The 15,930-nt window shown below is 36.9% G+C and overlaps 3 protein-coding genes across 3 annotated transcripts; 2 read left to right on the forward strand and 1 right to left on the reverse strand.

Moving 5' to 3' along the window:
* The first annotated feature begins 184 nt into the window (after positions 1-184).
* On the forward strand, positions 185-2,909 carry LOC105703807. The gene has a single exon (XM_012432495.2). It carries the CDS (start codon positions 1,364-1,366, stop codon positions 2,717-2,719), a length of 1,356 nt encoding a protein of 451 aa, XP_012287918.1. The 5' UTR covers positions 185-1,363; the 3' UTR covers positions 2,720-2,909.
* A 429-nt stretch (positions 2,910-3,338) lies between these two features.
* On the forward strand, positions 3,339-7,567 carry LOC105703810. Its single transcript, XM_012432499.2, has 2 exons — positions 3,339-5,731; positions 6,614-7,567. Exons 1-2 carry the CDS (start codon positions 5,190-5,192, stop codon positions 7,302-7,304), a joined length of 1,233 nt encoding a protein of 410 aa, XP_012287922.1. The 5' UTR covers positions 3,339-5,189; the 3' UTR covers positions 7,305-7,567.
* A 1,261-nt stretch (positions 7,568-8,828) lies between these two features.
* Positions 8,829-14,785, reverse strand: LOC105703804 (protein maelstrom homolog). The gene is made up of 10 exons (XM_012432488.1): positions 14,476-14,785; positions 12,706-12,907; positions 11,916-12,305; positions 11,617-11,774; positions 11,302-11,535; positions 11,015-11,143; positions 10,909-10,945; positions 10,465-10,530; positions 10,269-10,328; positions 8,829-10,169 (listed from the first exon to the last, which is right to left on the reverse strand). The coding sequence occupies exons 1-10, from the start codon at positions 14,611-14,613 to the stop codon at positions 10,144-10,146; spliced, it is 1,440 nt and encodes a 479-aa protein (XP_012287911.1). The 5' UTR covers positions 14,614-14,785; the 3' UTR covers positions 8,829-10,143.
* Between the last annotated feature and the right edge of the window lie 1,145 nt (positions 14,786-15,930).

Here is a 15,930-nt window from a genome sequence, read left to right on the forward strand (position 1 = left end):
TAATAATTTACAACAATGCAGCGAATGGAAAAAGAAAGTTGGCTATTGCGGTACTTTAAATATCGATGTCATTCGTCATCTCGGATACTTATATCGAAAAAAGCGGTGTTTACTTTCTTTTGGAAATATCCTATTATTGCGACTTCTACTCACATTTCAGGATGCGAACACGATTGGAGATGGAAATGTAACGTTTCCTCCATTCTTTACTCTTCTCGTCCATAAAAGTACTCGATGAAGTGTTCCAGTAATCGACGACTACGGGTATCGGCACTCTGCCAGAAAAAAGCAAAACAATTCAGCATTTCCCCGCAAAAGTCGGCAAAATACGTAAAAGCACGTATCGCGGTAAAAGCTTTCTTTCCAAATATACAGCGAAACAACAATGGCCGGAAAAATAAAACAATATTTTGCTACCTGAAGTCGATTATTTTCATACTTTCAATATTGGTGAAGTCTGATAGACAAGACTGGAAAAAAATGTCTGCCATGTAAAACTAAATCAAATTTCAAATATACTTGAAATAGTTGACTCTTCAAATTTTTAAATAAAATCCGAGCATTCAACATAAACCGCGACCTAATTAAATGTAGGTATGGTTTATTGCACTCATCTCGGCAGATCGCAAATGCAAACATGTCGTCACAAGCCTCGGTTTGACAGAAACGTTTTATTCTTGATGTGTGCATACATCATACGACGTATGTCACTAAGTACATCGACGAAACATCCAGAAGATTCAGATAACTCTATTGATAAAGAGAACTGAAGTAAATTTGCGATGAGTTACGCGCTACTGTACCAAATTTCCACGTTTTGATTACATGTGGCATTGAAATTATACTACGTAAGTTAAAATGCCACTAACTTTGGAATAGAACGATACATTAAAAATACAAACAATAAAAATTCAACGGAAACAATTCTCTGTTCGAATGTAAATCGGTACGTGTAGAAATAGCGTCCGAACGAATTATCAAAGAAACGGATGAAACTTACACTCGAGAGTATTAAGTCGCTTAAAAATTAGGGCTATAAATATCGGCAAAGCAGCGAGTAAGATGAACTACAGATAGATTAAGATATACATCATTTCGACAACCATAAATATATCCGAAGAGCCCCCGAAAAAAAATGTAACAGTCAAAGATAGCGCCGGATCTCGGTGGCGGTATAAAAAATTAAGGCCATAAATATTGATTAAGTTCGAAAAACTATGCCTCCTCCCTGTCACGATAAGCATAAAAGGAGAGGACCCATCGACGAATTCAACTACTTCCACTCCAAAATGACAAGCGTCGTCTTGCCGGATCATCAAACCATCGGAACCTGCGGAAACAATGGACTCCTGCAACCTGCAACATGGAACCATCATCAAATTATGCCAGATCGCGTAACCAGGACAATTTTGAAAGTTTCGCAGAATTTAAGATACGCCACCAATTGGCTGCTTACCAGGATAAGACCGATCCCTTGACGCCAGCAGAAGACTCCAAATCTCCTCGGAAACTCACATCGAAGGACGTCCAACTGCTGGTGGAACGGGTCCTTGGGACCCCCAACACAAAAATCGTATCCTACGAGATAAAGCCATATTCTTCGGAGAAGCTCGGTTTTCTGGGTGCCCATAATCACCTCCAAGTGTCCGTGATCAAACTGAACTCACCCCGAAGAAAAGAGCTGGAAAATCTTGACTTCTTCGTCAAAAGTCTGCCCTACGAGGTCGACACTCAGGTGAGCTACATTCGCGAGCGTCGAGTCTTCCTAAAAGAAGCGCTGTTCTTCGAGAAGCTATTACCCCTTTTAAAAGAGGGATACCAGGGCGAGGAGTTTTGTCCTAACTCCTACTTGGTCGAGGATGGCTTCCTGGTGTTGCAAGACCTCAGGAAATTGGGCTTTTCTCCTCGATCCGGTCTCTTCAGCGAGGAGTCACTGAAGTCCGCTCTGTCCTGTCTGGCCAGATTCCATGCAGCTTCCCTTTTAACGGAACATCGTCTGCAGAAGGGCTTGCTGGAGATCTGCCCAGAAGCTTTCCAGGAGGCCTCCTTCAGCAACAGCGGAAAGCTTTTCCAATGTTTTATCACCGGGGTGGAGCTTGCCGTGGTCATCGCGGAGAATCTCGGCCTGGACGCCTCCAGGATCCCTCAGGTTTGCGAGAAAGTGTTTCACTCCGTTTTGCCCTCCTCCTGCAAAAGGAACGTCATTTGTCACGGAGACCTGTGGAGCAGTAATCTCCTGTTTGATGAGACCTCACCACCGAGGTGTCTGCTGGTGGACTTCCAGCTGATCCGGTACTGCCCTCCTGCCCAAGACGTGGCTTATCTCCTGCACTTGACCACCAGCAGAGATTTTCGGAAAACTCGAGGAACGATGATGCTGAGGTATTATTATTCGGTCTTAGAGGAAGCGATAAGAGCACATAATACATCGATGGAGGTACCAACTTGGTCCGAGATCGCAACATCGATGGAGGAACAACGCTTGATCGCCACAGTGTCTGCCGTTCAGTTTCTGCCAAATGTCTTGATGGATGCAGAACTCTGCCACGAGGTGTTCGATGATCCCGAAAATTATGAAACCTTCGTCTTCCGAGATAGGTGGCCGGTGGTGTTTGAAAACATGAAGAGGGATTCGGAATATAAACGGAGAGTCGAAGAAGCGGTTAAAGAGCTGCACGAGTTATCAATGAGAATCGAACACTTGCCAATACCAACGTGAAGACTTTGATCCGTACTCGTTCGTGACTTTTAGCGTTAAATGACGTCTTTCGTCCGAAGTCATTAAATGGCTAAAAGTTATCACTTAAGGTGAAGTGAAACCCCCTTCAAATCAGTCGATTCGAATACAACACTGTTTTTTAAGGGTATTAGACCAAACTGTTCGAAACTTTGACACATTACTCTTGATCATCTAAGAATTGTCCTGACACATTCAAAATTTGAATTTTTTACAATAATCTTTTAACTCAGCCCAGACCAGAACCAAAATGGCGTCGAGCTCTTATATTTCGATCAATATACAATTATCGAAGGCTCTGATGTGAGAATCGAAAAGGTCAGGACAATTTTACGACAATTTAGAACATTCTGGTAATCGATAAACTCGCATTTGAACGGGATAAAGGCAAAAAAAGTGTTGTATGCTAAAACAATGGTAATACGAGGTCTCGGAGTGAAAATTTAATTGACCTGGAAATCACAGATAGCGCAGGGGGTCCCTCTATAGTCAACAGGGCCCCAGAAAGCATGAATCCAGAGGATTTCTGGAGTTTTACTTCGATTTCTTTACAATTACTGTACAAAAACGACAGGCGGAGTATGCCATTTGGTACAATACCCAATCTGATTCGGTATAGCTGTCGATATAAAAACGAACGTCGGCAACGTAGGCATTTAGAAAAATCTTCTTTATCGACGTCAATCAAGTTCCTCAACGTGTTTCAATTCACCTTATCACAAAATGTGAGATATACATACAAGCCGTAGTCTTTAGGAAAATACATTGTATAAATCGCATTTTAATTGTACAACTAAATAAACAGGATCTAGCGGTGTGCGTCCCTTAGGGATTGGACTGTGTATAAAGTATTTCTACTGTGCGTACAATTGATTATAAGTATCACTGTCTTTCATTAAAGAAAACGTAATTCAATTATGATAAATTAAAACCGATAAGGTTCATTCTCCAGCTACCGACAAACGATGTTTTTAGGAAATCATTACCCCTGTTAAAAAAGAAATACCGAAACAAGGACTTCTCTTCTAACTTCTGCTTACTCCAGGATAACTTCCTGGTGGTGCGGGACCTCAAGAAACTGGGCTTTGCCCCTGGGTCTGATGTCTTCGTCGAGAAGTCCTTAAACTTCGTCCTGTATACTCTGGCAAGATTCCTTGCAGCTTCCGTAATACAATTTCAGCTGACCCGCTTTGCTCTCTTGCTTGAAACATACATTTGTGTCCGTAATTATGAGAGTGGTTTACCTCAAAAATCTAAAAGAAAATGAATTTATCCCATATTTTGTGTTGCATACATTGAAATTACAAGAATGTAAAGTGAATTTTTAATAAACAAAAAAATGACAGATCACTTTCGTAATTACTGCATAATTTTATTATTAAAAAAACATTTCTTTGTCATGCATTTGGCCATTGAGATGAAATGATTGAAGTGAGAACGATGACGATGAAGTATTATTGTTCAGTACGACAGGAACATTTTATTGTTAAAAGACATTTCTATGTTTTGCATTTAACCACTGAAATGAGATGATGGAGGTGTGAACGATGACGCTGAAGTATTATTATTCAGTACTACAAAAGCAATAAGAGCTTACGATGACATCGTAAAAGTTTTGTCGGTCTTGAAGATACATTGTTAAAAATGTTTCGATATTTTGAACACTTGCGAATACAAATGTATACTGAAGTATAGTTACATAGAATAATCATTAAGTATTTAAAATATCCAGAGTATATCGAAAGATTTAAAGAATATTTATAGATAAAATGGTGTTATCCGGGGCCGGCAATGGCCCGCTTAAATCCAGCTTGAATTTTAAATAACTCGGAAAATAGTCACCCGAATGAAGAGAATTATATATTTATTAAATAAGAATTCTGAGACACACCATCTCTGTAAAATAACATTTGCACATTACGTAAATTTTGTTATAAATATGACACTACGACTAACTAAACCGAGAAATAAAAGTCGATCGGATTTAATTTCCATCCATCTGGAAAAAAGAGTACTTGAGATGAATTACGCCATGATGTATCTAATCAATTAATATTCTCTGTGAAATATTAAAAAAGAGATTACTTACAATGAACAAAAAGTGCTACAAATATTCTTCAGAGCAATACGGAATTTAAAGCCCTAAACTGATCATCAGGGGCAATATGTATTGGAAAATTTCCTGAAATCACGTTCAGGTAGACACACGAGTAAGAAAAAGAGCCAACAGCCTCCTTGCGATAGCCATCACCTGTCAAGACAGTGTTTTTACGAATTAAAACAGTAAATATAAGCAACATCCCAGGATTAAGACGCACCCGTTGTTTCGACAGATATATAAGAGTTCTGCAAATCGAAGGCAGAGGTTATTTCCAGTTTAAATTTCTCGGTGTCGTTCCGTCGAACGAACCTCCCTTATTCTAATCGAGTATTCGACGATCCGTTAAAAATCATGACTTTGAAGCCCGATTTAGAAGAACAAGGAGTGACTTCAAGAAAAATAGATCGCTTGGTGCGCCGCGCCCTTGAAAAGTCCAATCGAAAAATCGTGACCGTCAAGATCCAACAATTTTCTGCGGAAAAAGTTGGATATTTAGGCTTGCATCTGCACGTTCGGGTGATCACCCTGGACAAGGACTCGTCCCGCAAGGACACGCAGGAATTTTTCGTCAAGACCATTCCGTACCACAATGTCGCCCAAGTCTACGTCATAGAGGAGAGGAATGCTTTTTCGAAAGAAGTGATTTTTTTCGATAAACTGGTGCCTCTCATGATGGAGGGGTATGATGGCGAGCCTTGGTGTGCCACTTGCTACGCAACAGAAGAGGATACGTTGGTCCTTGACGACCTCAGGACCCGAGGCTTCACCAATCGTTCTGGTCTCTTCGACGAGGAACTCGTCAAATCTGCCCTATCGTGCATGGCAAGGTTTCATGCGAGTTCTCTTCTGACGGAACATCGTCTCCAAAAGAAGCTGATGGATATGTACCCGAGGTAGTGACGTTCATTTCACCCTTTGAATACGGAGCCCTTTCGACATATGGGCGAAATTCATTGACGCGTGCTGGCAATATTGGACCAAACGTCGGACACCTTTAGGCGCCTTTAGTAGTCAGAGGGTTAAGGTGAAGTGCAACACCCTTCAAATCAGTCGATTCGAATACAACACTTTTTCTTAAGGGTATTAAACCAAACTGTCCGAAACTTTGACACGTCACTCCTGATCATCTAAGAATTGCCCTGACACATTCAAAATTTGGATTTTTTTTTTAAATTGTTTAACTGAGCCCAGACCAGAACCTAAATGGCGTCGCGCTCTCATATTTCGATCAATATACAATTATCGAAAGCTCTGATATGAGATATAAAAGGGTCAGGACAATTTTACGACAATTTAGAACACTTTGGTAATCGAGAAACTCGCATTTGAACGGCATAAAGACAAAAAAAGTGTTGTATGCGCTTCTATGCTAAAACGATGGTAATACGAGGTCTCGGAGTGAAAATTTAATTGACCTGGAAATCACAGATGGCGCAGGGGGTCCCTCTGCAGTCAATTAGGGCCCCAGAAAGCAGGAATTCAGAGGATTTCTGGAGTTTTACTTCGATTTCTTTATAATTAATGTACGAAAACGACAGGTGGAGTATGCCATTTGGTACAATACCCAATATATTCGACACAGCTGTCAATATAAAAGCCAACGTCGGCAACGTAGACATTTAGAAAAATCCTCTTTATCGACGTCGATCAAGTTCCTCAACGTGTTTCACTTCACCTTAAAATCGAGGATTACCCGAGTGAATAACCCCTCGGACGGAATCGCCATAACATAGGCTTAATATTTAGAAATAATACATTTCTATCCTTAATTCTAGGGCTTTCGAGGAGGGATCTTTCCTAAGAACAGGAAAGATTTACCAATGGTTTAAGGCCGGAGTGGACCTCGCAGTGACTATCGCCAAAAAGTTGGGTCTAGATCCAGCAGAGATACCAAGAGCTTGCGAGGAAGTTTTCCGTACCGTCGAGCCTTCTCCTACGAAAAAGAACGTAATTTGTCACGCAGACATTTGGAGCAGCAATCTCGTGTTCGATAAAAGCTCTCCACCTAAATGTCGGATTGTCGACTTCCAACTGATTCGCTACAGTCCGCCCGTACAAGACGTCATTTGTTTCATGTACTTGACCACGAATAGAGATTTTCGGAAAGCTCAGGAAGTACCTATGCTGCGACATTATTACTCGACCTTGGTCGAAACCATGAAAGCTAACAACGCATCGGTGGAGGTACCAACGTGGTCGGAGATCGTAACAGCAATGGAAGAGCAACGTCTAGGAGCTGTGGTATCAGCCGTTATATTTTATCCCACCGTGTTAATGGATAGAAAAATTGCAACGAAAATTTTCGGTGATCCAGAATCCTATGCGAATTTCGTATACAACGACAGGCGGTCCACGGTTTTGGAAATCATGAAAAGCGATATGGAGTATGCGAAGAGAATCGAGGAAGCTGTGAAAGAACTCCACGAGTTCTCAACTAAAATAGACCACCTCGCAGTACCCACTTAATGACTGTACATACATGCTTGCGTAACTTTGTATAAACAAAGCTTATAGTAGTTGACGCAGGTATTTAATACTATTTAAAAATTACTTCTAACCATTGGGAAAAAGATCCTAAGGTACATTGAGGTGAAGCGGAACCCCCCTCAAATTAGTCGATTCGAATAAGACACTTGTCTTTAAGGGTGTTGCATCGAACCGTCCGAAACTTTGACACACGATTTGCGATTACTTAAGAATTGTCCTGACACATTCAAAATTTGGATTTTCGAACAAAACTTTTTAACTCAGCCCAGACCAGAACCAAAATAGCGTCGAGCTCTCATATTTCGATCAATGTACAATTATCGAAGGCTCTGATATGAGAATCGAAAGGGTCAGGACAATTTTACGACAATTTAGAACACTCTGGTAATCGATAAACTCGCATTTAAACGGGTTAAAGGCAAAAAAAGTGTTGTATGCGCTTCTATGCTAAAAGGATGGTAATACGAGGTCTCGAAGTGAAAATTTAATTGACCTGGAAATCACAGATGGCGCAGGGGGTTCCTCTGCAGTCAATTAAGGCCCCAGAGAGCACGAATCCAGAGAATTTCTGGAGTTTTACTTCGATTTCTTTATAATTATTGTACGAAAACGACAGGTGGAGTATTTCATTTGGTACAATACCCAATATAATTCGACCCAGCTGTCAATATAAAAACCAACATCGGCAACGTAGGCATTTAGAAAAATTCTTATCGACGTCGATCAAGTTCCCCGATGCGTTTCACTTCACCTTAAGTAAAATAAATTCAGGTTTGACAGATGTCTTACTTATATTCTAACAAAATGACATGAATTTAAACACATTAAAACACGAAGGTGATTCTAAGATATTAACACCGACATGGAACGGGTTCTTCAGATTATTCAGATTCTTAAAATTTGCTGCCTTCTTAGCTCAATCGTTAGGATTGACACCTTACTACGGCTGTTCTTGTCCAATTTTTCCCCGGCGATAATTTTTTTCAATGTTACGAATTACTGCAGTGAAAGGATGATTTCGTCAATTTGAATAACACTATTAATAAAGTCGTACAGCAACCTGATACACTCGTCGACACTCACTTAGGATGAACAAAATGTCGACGGTATCACTGACTGAGTACGTCATACTAAAAGCCAAGGATAAATGATATAAACTCACGGACATTCACTCTTTAAATCACTCTAAATGAGGAAAAATGAGGAATAACGTCGAGATATCGTAACGATGCCAATTGTCTCTATTATGAAGGCCATCTTCTGTTTAAACAGTGCACTAGTAAACAGAAGTTTCAGCAGCTTAATCATGCAATCTTCTATCAAGTCTGCATTGCATTATTTTTATTTTCATTTGTTTTCACATGATTTTATCGCCGAAATCGATGAAAATGACGTAACATAAGGCATGGTTTGATTCTCCTCGATGATATCTTCTTACTCCTTCGTATGTTTATATACTTGCATTCAGTCTTCTGGAGAACGCAACAAAAGCATATCAACATATCATGTAAAAATTCTTTTATTTTACAAGCATTAGAATTAAAAGGGAAAAATATTTAATTAAGTCTTAGAGTATCGCTTAACAACCAAGAAGTACGCAAAACATGTTTAGCATACTAAACTATTACAAACTTAAAAGGGACATAATAATTTTATCAACATTGAAAATAAACACATCATTTCGTATCGTGAAATTGTCATTATAAACAGTTGAACATACGTACAATTTAGTTACTTCTGAAACATTCTATTTCCTAAGAAATGCCAAGCCGTTTTGTGAATTGTTAACATCCTTTTTATTCATCTTTGAAGTTATCACAGGATAAATCCATTGATAAATTTATCAATGAAATATTAGTGATTATTCATCCAGAATTTATTTTCGGGATAAATTTGTGCAATGAAACAAAAGTGTACTTTGTATCAAGGTATCTGCTTTTCATATTATTGTGTCACAAAATAAGTATTCTCCGATAAAACATTTCCAATACAATTATATCTTATTAATCACAAAAGCGTTTCAGATAAATCTAAAGTGACTAGTAATTATTTATTGTGCAAATAACTAGCGAAACAATTCAAAATAATCATTGAATGATTCAGTGAATGATTCAATCGTTTAGGTTTTAAAATTACAAAATAAGTAATGATAGTTATTTTCAGAAGTAAAAAGAAACTTAAATGGCAGGTTCTTTATGGTAGTGCCATGGCTCCTTGGCCTCTTATAGTGAAGCCCCACTAGAATGATTCCTTTGAATGATGTTATAAATAAAAACGAAATATTCTCACTACAAGCAGACACCCTGAAGTCGCGTATTGAAATAGCGCAAATATTTTTAAAACTATAGCTTAATTAGTCAATGGGTAAACCTAAATTCATCAAAGTCTACTAATAAGATGGACTCTTCACGCATAATGAACCACTACCAAAAAATACGCTGATAACAAAATATTTCAGTTTCTTCTTACTGTCTATAATTTTTCGCACCTACAGATGTAAACTGACATCGTACTGCTCCGACATACAATAAAAACGTCTTTAATATTTAACATGTAACGTACATATGGTAGAAACCTGTATATTCTCCTACATTTTTCATTTAGAAAACAAAATTATCATTTAACAGCCTACACTTGGTCCAACAAAATTATAGTTTGATAATAGCAATTCGTTTTTGTAGTAAATAAAAGGTTAAACTTATTATAAATTTTTTGGGCAAGTAGTTATGAACTATAAGATGTTCAGTACTTTTGTCTTTTGATCTCTAAATGAAAGAACCGAGATCCAGAATAGAAAACTGATAATAGCAAAAGGTATTTAATTAGGGTGTGGAGCACCGCCACCTAAAACATTTATAATATTATTTATATTAGAACTTTTATATCTCTGGTGATGTGCAATTCATCCTTAAATTTAAACATAGATAAATGTATCACTGTTACCTCGTCCACGACCAGGAACTCTATCGGCCAGGTTTCTCTTTAACGCAACGCCTCTACCACCTGAGGTAATAAAAACAATTTCAATTATTCCTACTATATAATAATATACTTTTATGTAATTACGCTAGTATCAAAATTAAATACCCATAAGAAAGTATGTATATACCCATAAATAAGTTATGTACTCATTAATTACCAATTGCGGGAAAGTCTGCATCGTTCAGCTGAGGAGGCTCCATTTCTCCTGCAGCCCAAGCATACCCTACAATCAGAAGCAAAGTACACTATTGTTAATTACAATTCAATGTGACATATAGTTTGTAATTTATTATAACAAAAATTCGACATTGATATTAATCTTTTAACCGGACATGACAAGATAACTCGTTATTAAAGTACACATGTACAATTCAATACTCCGGTTAAAAGGTGAGAAATATAACTTCTGAGTTACTATCATTCACATCAATTGAACTATTATGCCAAACCTCAGTTTCTTAAATATTTTTTAATTAATAAATAGTAACAACCACAGTAGCACTAATAGTTCATTTCTTGTGGAATTAAACAAAAATAAAAAAATGTGTATATAAAAAACATTAATCCATTATTAAAAACATGTGTATGTTCTAGAATGTACCTTTTGTCTTTGGACGACGAAGCGGTCTCTCCGGAATCTAAAAATGTAATACTTTTACACGAAATCCCTGATTTAAATATTAACTTTATTTAACAACGTAACTTACGGGCTGCGGGATTGGTTCTTTCGGCAATTTACTGTGGTCTATAATATGTAAATCCTTCGAATCAGCACGACGTCTCTGTTCTTCGGCATGAGTTCTCTCGGACGCCTTTCGGCGATGCTCTTCAGATACCTATTTAAATGTTGTCAAAATTAATACAAATAAAAAGGTACATTCTGAAATATTGATTACGAGCGAAAAATACATTCTGAAGTAATAAGTATTTACTAATACATTTATAACAGCGGTTTCATAATCGTTCATATCCTCTATGATCATGTACAGCTTACCCCTGTCATTGATAGCACACTGCCCATTTTTTCCATAAGAGTCATTGAGTTCATATTGTCGCTCAACAGTTCAAGACAATTTCCAGTTGATTCTGATACGGCAACTGGGCAGTGAATTCCAGGAATAGTTTCAATTCCCAACTTTTCGCAACAATTGTCGCATATTATGAACGCCCATCTCTTTATAATTGACTGACTGCAGAAAAATTTGGCCCCGTCTAACTTTTGATGGAACTAAACCCAAGAAAATTAAATGAAAGAACAATTTCTTCAAAGATAAATAATTATAATCACAATCGCTGTTATAATGCTTACCTCGCACTCTAAGCCCAGAGTATGAGAAAAGGAATCATTTCGCAAATCTCTTTCTGCCAATGGGATCATATTTATATTACACTGATCACCGGCTGCATTTCGAAGACTTGCAAATAATGTTTCCAGGGAGTAAACGGTAAACTTGTCATCCTCCTCTTCTGCAAAATATTGTAAATAAAATTAGTACTTGCTATTAACTCCAGTCAAATATATCACTTAAAACCGAAATTGAAAATTTGTGATGTTTTCTAATTTAACTATGTATGCGTACACCACATGACAAAAATTTGTCTACTCACCGGCTGCACGAGCCAATCTTCTCAACAAATCAGGAACTGCTGCAGAATTATTCTTCATTGTATACAATGGAGGTAATTTCCCATTGCTGTTATTCGTGTCAGATTTAAGGAAATCTATCAGCTTCTGGTACATCGCATAGAAATCCTTTTCACCGCCTTCTAACTCGAGTGGTATACGATGTGTCTCTTGAATCGTTTCTAATGCCTCTCTGGTATATCCTAACGGTGCCTTCATATGAATAGTTTCATGATATATATTTGCCATACCATTTTCTAAAGAAAATTCTCCCACCGCAAATTCCGCGGGATAATGATCATGTCGATTGTTTTCAATAGGTCTTCGGATAAAGTAGTTCACATGGATAAAATAGAATTTCGTAGAAGCTAAATCTAAAAAGGGAAATAAAATAAAAATTAATGTCAAATTTCCATTAAAATAAAATTTACTAATTCAGTCGAAGAGTACACATTTCTAATGATCCGGGAGAATTGTCAAACAGATTACTGATATTTCTATATTAAATAGAATTAATAGAATAAAATAAGTAAAAATATATGGTATATATCAAAAAGATTCACACAGATTTTAATGTATTAACTTCAATTTTTGCATTACTTGGATACTTTGGTCAGCTCTCGTGCAGAATCCTGAGGCCCTGGTAAAGCATAGTAAAGTAATACACGAAGATATAGAAATGTTACTTTTCATATAATCTCCATAGCTCCAAAGTTTGCTTTTAAATCAATTCAACATTCAACTCATTTTATTAGAACATGAAAAATAACGTACTCTCGTGTTGTACCGCCAAACTGATGGTATTCTTTATGAAATCGTTCATATTTTCCTCAAATTCCTGAGCTTTCTTTGCTTCTTGTTCCACGAAATCTAAAGATTCACCCGTGCATGTCAACCTGCCCTGTTTTCCTCTATCGCGAATTTTGGAATCTTTAGATCTCATTTCATAAACACGTTTCTCTTGAGGTGTCATTGACTGCAACAACCACGATCACGAATCTGTAGATAAGTTCTAACTTATATGAATAACATGAGCTATTAATTGAGAATTAACTCTTTTCTGCTCAAGCTCAGACCTAGCTGAGATTCAATTACAAATACTGGTCACTAACACTGAAACTACCAAATGACCACTTTTACATTTTTGGTTAAAGTTATGCCATAAATTTTATTTTCTAACTTTTCCTGTACTAATTTCACTACTTTTCTACAATATATATATATATATATATAAAATCGATTTTACATCATTTATCACTTTTCTTTCACAGTTTATTTTAACACTTAGCTGACCGAATGGGGAGATCTCCCTGCTTTAAAGTGGGGGTAAAATACATATGTACTGTATCGATTTCTACCGTGACTGATTGAATAATCCACTCTAAAGTCTTAATTTTAAAACAAATTTAGGTATTCCCCCACTATCATTTCATTTCATCCATAGATGTCAACATATACAAGACAAGTTCAGATGTTGCCATTTAGTTTATTCCTATTGGTTAAACTGTTGTTCATTTTTACTATTAAAAAGTATGTATACAAGGTGAAATATCATGTACAAACATGCAAAGAAACGAAATTAAATTAAATACTTGAGTCTGATATTACTATAACTCTTAGGTAAGGACCAGCATGCAAGTAAGCTGACATTTTGTAAACATTGCACTTAGTTTTTTTCAAGGCAGGGCTAACGATGCGTAAACAATCTTCTCTAACCATTTGCATCGTAATACAATCTATGACTACATGCCTAATCCAGAAGTAGCCATAGCCATCAAATGCAAGAGACATTACTCCATCCTACGTTTAAGTCCCAAAGACTACAGGTATTTCATATAAATATTAAACAATATGTAGAGCCACAATAGCGATACAGTTACAAAGATATCACCTATTAATTCCATGGATATATGACTTCTATTTAAACGTATAATATCCGCTTAAATTGTGTACTATAAAATAATTCAACAGGTGTTTTTATTTAAAATAATAAATATTCTCTTCAATAACAGTAGTTTATTGCTACGATCAATTAACTAATACTTGTGTTTATAATTCATCCAACTAATTCTATGCAAACGAGTGGACCTATACTGAGAATCATAATAATAATAGTAATCAACTTAGATTCCTAATTAATTTGAAGGTGAGTAAAACAGTATCCTTAAGCGACAATTAGAAATTTTGTTAAATCTAAGGAAAACTGATCCCCCGAACGGGAGCTCCTGTTTTTATTTCAGAGTAATATGTTCATGGTCGGTTCCACCAATATCAGTTAAAACGTTGATTATCCAAGGGTATATTAAGGTAAACACAAATCATTATAACCAAGGATTAAGTTGTTCACGATGTGAAATCCAGCTTTAATCAAGATACTCGTTTATGTATTAACTTTCTTGCGACCGGGTCAAAGTGAATAGAAACAAGGTAAACAAAATATAGGTAAAAGAAACAAAGGAAGAGTAGAATCGGCACTCAACAGACTAAATGCCGGTACGAAATTCGCTAACGATATGAATTCATCAAGCATTTTTCGCGTTATACCTGCCACTCCTGGCTACATTTTGAATCTTGCTGCACGTCTTTTAAGCCATTTGGAAATTGACGTCCTTTCTTCTCCTCTCGGGCCTTAAAATCCAGCATAAAGTAGTAAAACGAATTCCTCGATTGTTTCTTCGGCATTGTTCCTTTCTTCGCGTTAGAGCCCTTGCTTTTTTAATACGAAAATACTGGCAGTCTAAACAGGTCGTGCAACTTGAAAACAGCAAGAACGAACAATAACCGTCGCAGATATTTGACACCGACCAGTTGCACTATCAAACGGAAACGAACTCACATTACCCGCCAGGCATCTGATCTTCACATGCCAGTCTTATCATCAAAACCACTTATGAAACAAATCAAAAGATTGCACGCTAGCCAGGATGAGAGAATATGATGTCATGCTGCCCTCTATACAAAATTACGCGAGTTATATACACATTGAGTACATTTCCACCAGCTACCTTACACCGATTTTATAACTATTGATATTAAGCGCCGTATAAACGTCGTTTTACACCGGTCTTACCCATAAAACTGGATTTAAACAGAGTTCATACGATAATTAATACTAGTAGTTATAATCAGTAGTTATAAAACTAATGCGAGGTAGATGTGTAAATGTTTTAAGGGAAGACTTTAGACTCGGCTCCATAACTTCACTTAATCGAAGTTTAACTTGTTTACAGCTAGGTTTAAACCAAGTTTAAACAAATTAAATTTCAATTGACTCGAGTTATAAAACCGGGCCTAAGACCTAAGGCTCAGATCCACAACTTGACTTAAGCGGCGTTTAATTAGTTTATAGCAGATTTCAACCGGGTGTAAATAAGTTAAACTCTAGTTAACTAGAGTTGGGTAGTCAAAGAATCCGTCATGTTCACACAGAACTCGACGCGGCAATACGTCAACCAATCAAAACTGCGGTTAATTCCATGCGTCACTTCCGTCACAATTTTGATTGGTTCTTTATCCTTGACGCGTTGACGCTCCGCGCTCTGTATGACACACGGCATATCTAATGAGTTTCGCGCTTCTATATATATATTTGGCGCGAAACTCTACCGAGTTTCTTAATAATGTGACTCCAGTCTAATCGCGCCATATACGGGGTGTTTAAAAATGCTATAATCCGATATAAAATTATTTATAAAGAATTCACGAATTCACACACATTATTTATAAAGAATTAGATAATAAAGAATAAATAATAAACATTGAATAAAATGCAACATTAAACGTCCAATCAAAATTTGTCTACGGTATACAAATTAAACCAGAAAGAACCATTAACTTTTAAAGTGATACATTAAAAGCTAACAAAGACAAAAAAAATGTTTAATTGAATGCGGAAAATTAGTAATTAAATGAATTTCTATTGATTTTATCTTTATCTACGGAAAGAAAACTGTTTTTGACATATATATACCTTTTTCGACTGATAAGCCTGGAACATGG

The sequence above is a fragment of the Orussus abietinus genome, unplaced genomic scaffold, assembly GCF_000612105.2.
Source record: "Orussus abietinus isolate OABI.00-Male unplaced genomic scaffold, Oabi_2.0 scaffold87, whole genome shotgun sequence".
In the NCBI taxonomy this organism is placed as follows: Eukaryota; Metazoa; Arthropoda; class Insecta; order Hymenoptera; family Orussidae; genus Orussus; species Orussus abietinus.

Coding starts and splice junctions, on each gene's coding strand:
- LOC105703807 (XM_012432495.2), top strand. CDS start 1,364: ATGGAACCATCATCAAATTATGCCAGATCGCGTAACCAGGACAATTTT.
- LOC105703810 (XM_012432499.2), top strand. CDS start 5,190: ATGACTTTGAAGCCCGATTTAGAAGAACAAGGAGTGACTTCAAGAAAA. Junction 5,732..6,613: donor CTGATGGATATGTACCCGAG/GTAGTGACGTTC, acceptor CCTTAATTCTAG/GGCTTTCGAGGAGGGATCTT.
- LOC105703804 (XM_012432488.1), bottom strand. CDS start 14,613: ATGCCGAAGAAACAATCGAGGAATTCGTTTTACTACTTTATGCTGGAT. Junction 12,306..12,705: donor TTTGGCGGTACAACACGAGA/GTACGTTATTTT, acceptor TTCCCTTTTTAG/ATTTAGCTTCTACGAAATTC. Junction 10,170..10,268: donor AGTTCCTGGTCGTGGACGAG/GTAACAGTGATA, acceptor TAAATGTTTTAG/GTGGCGGTGCTCCACACCCT.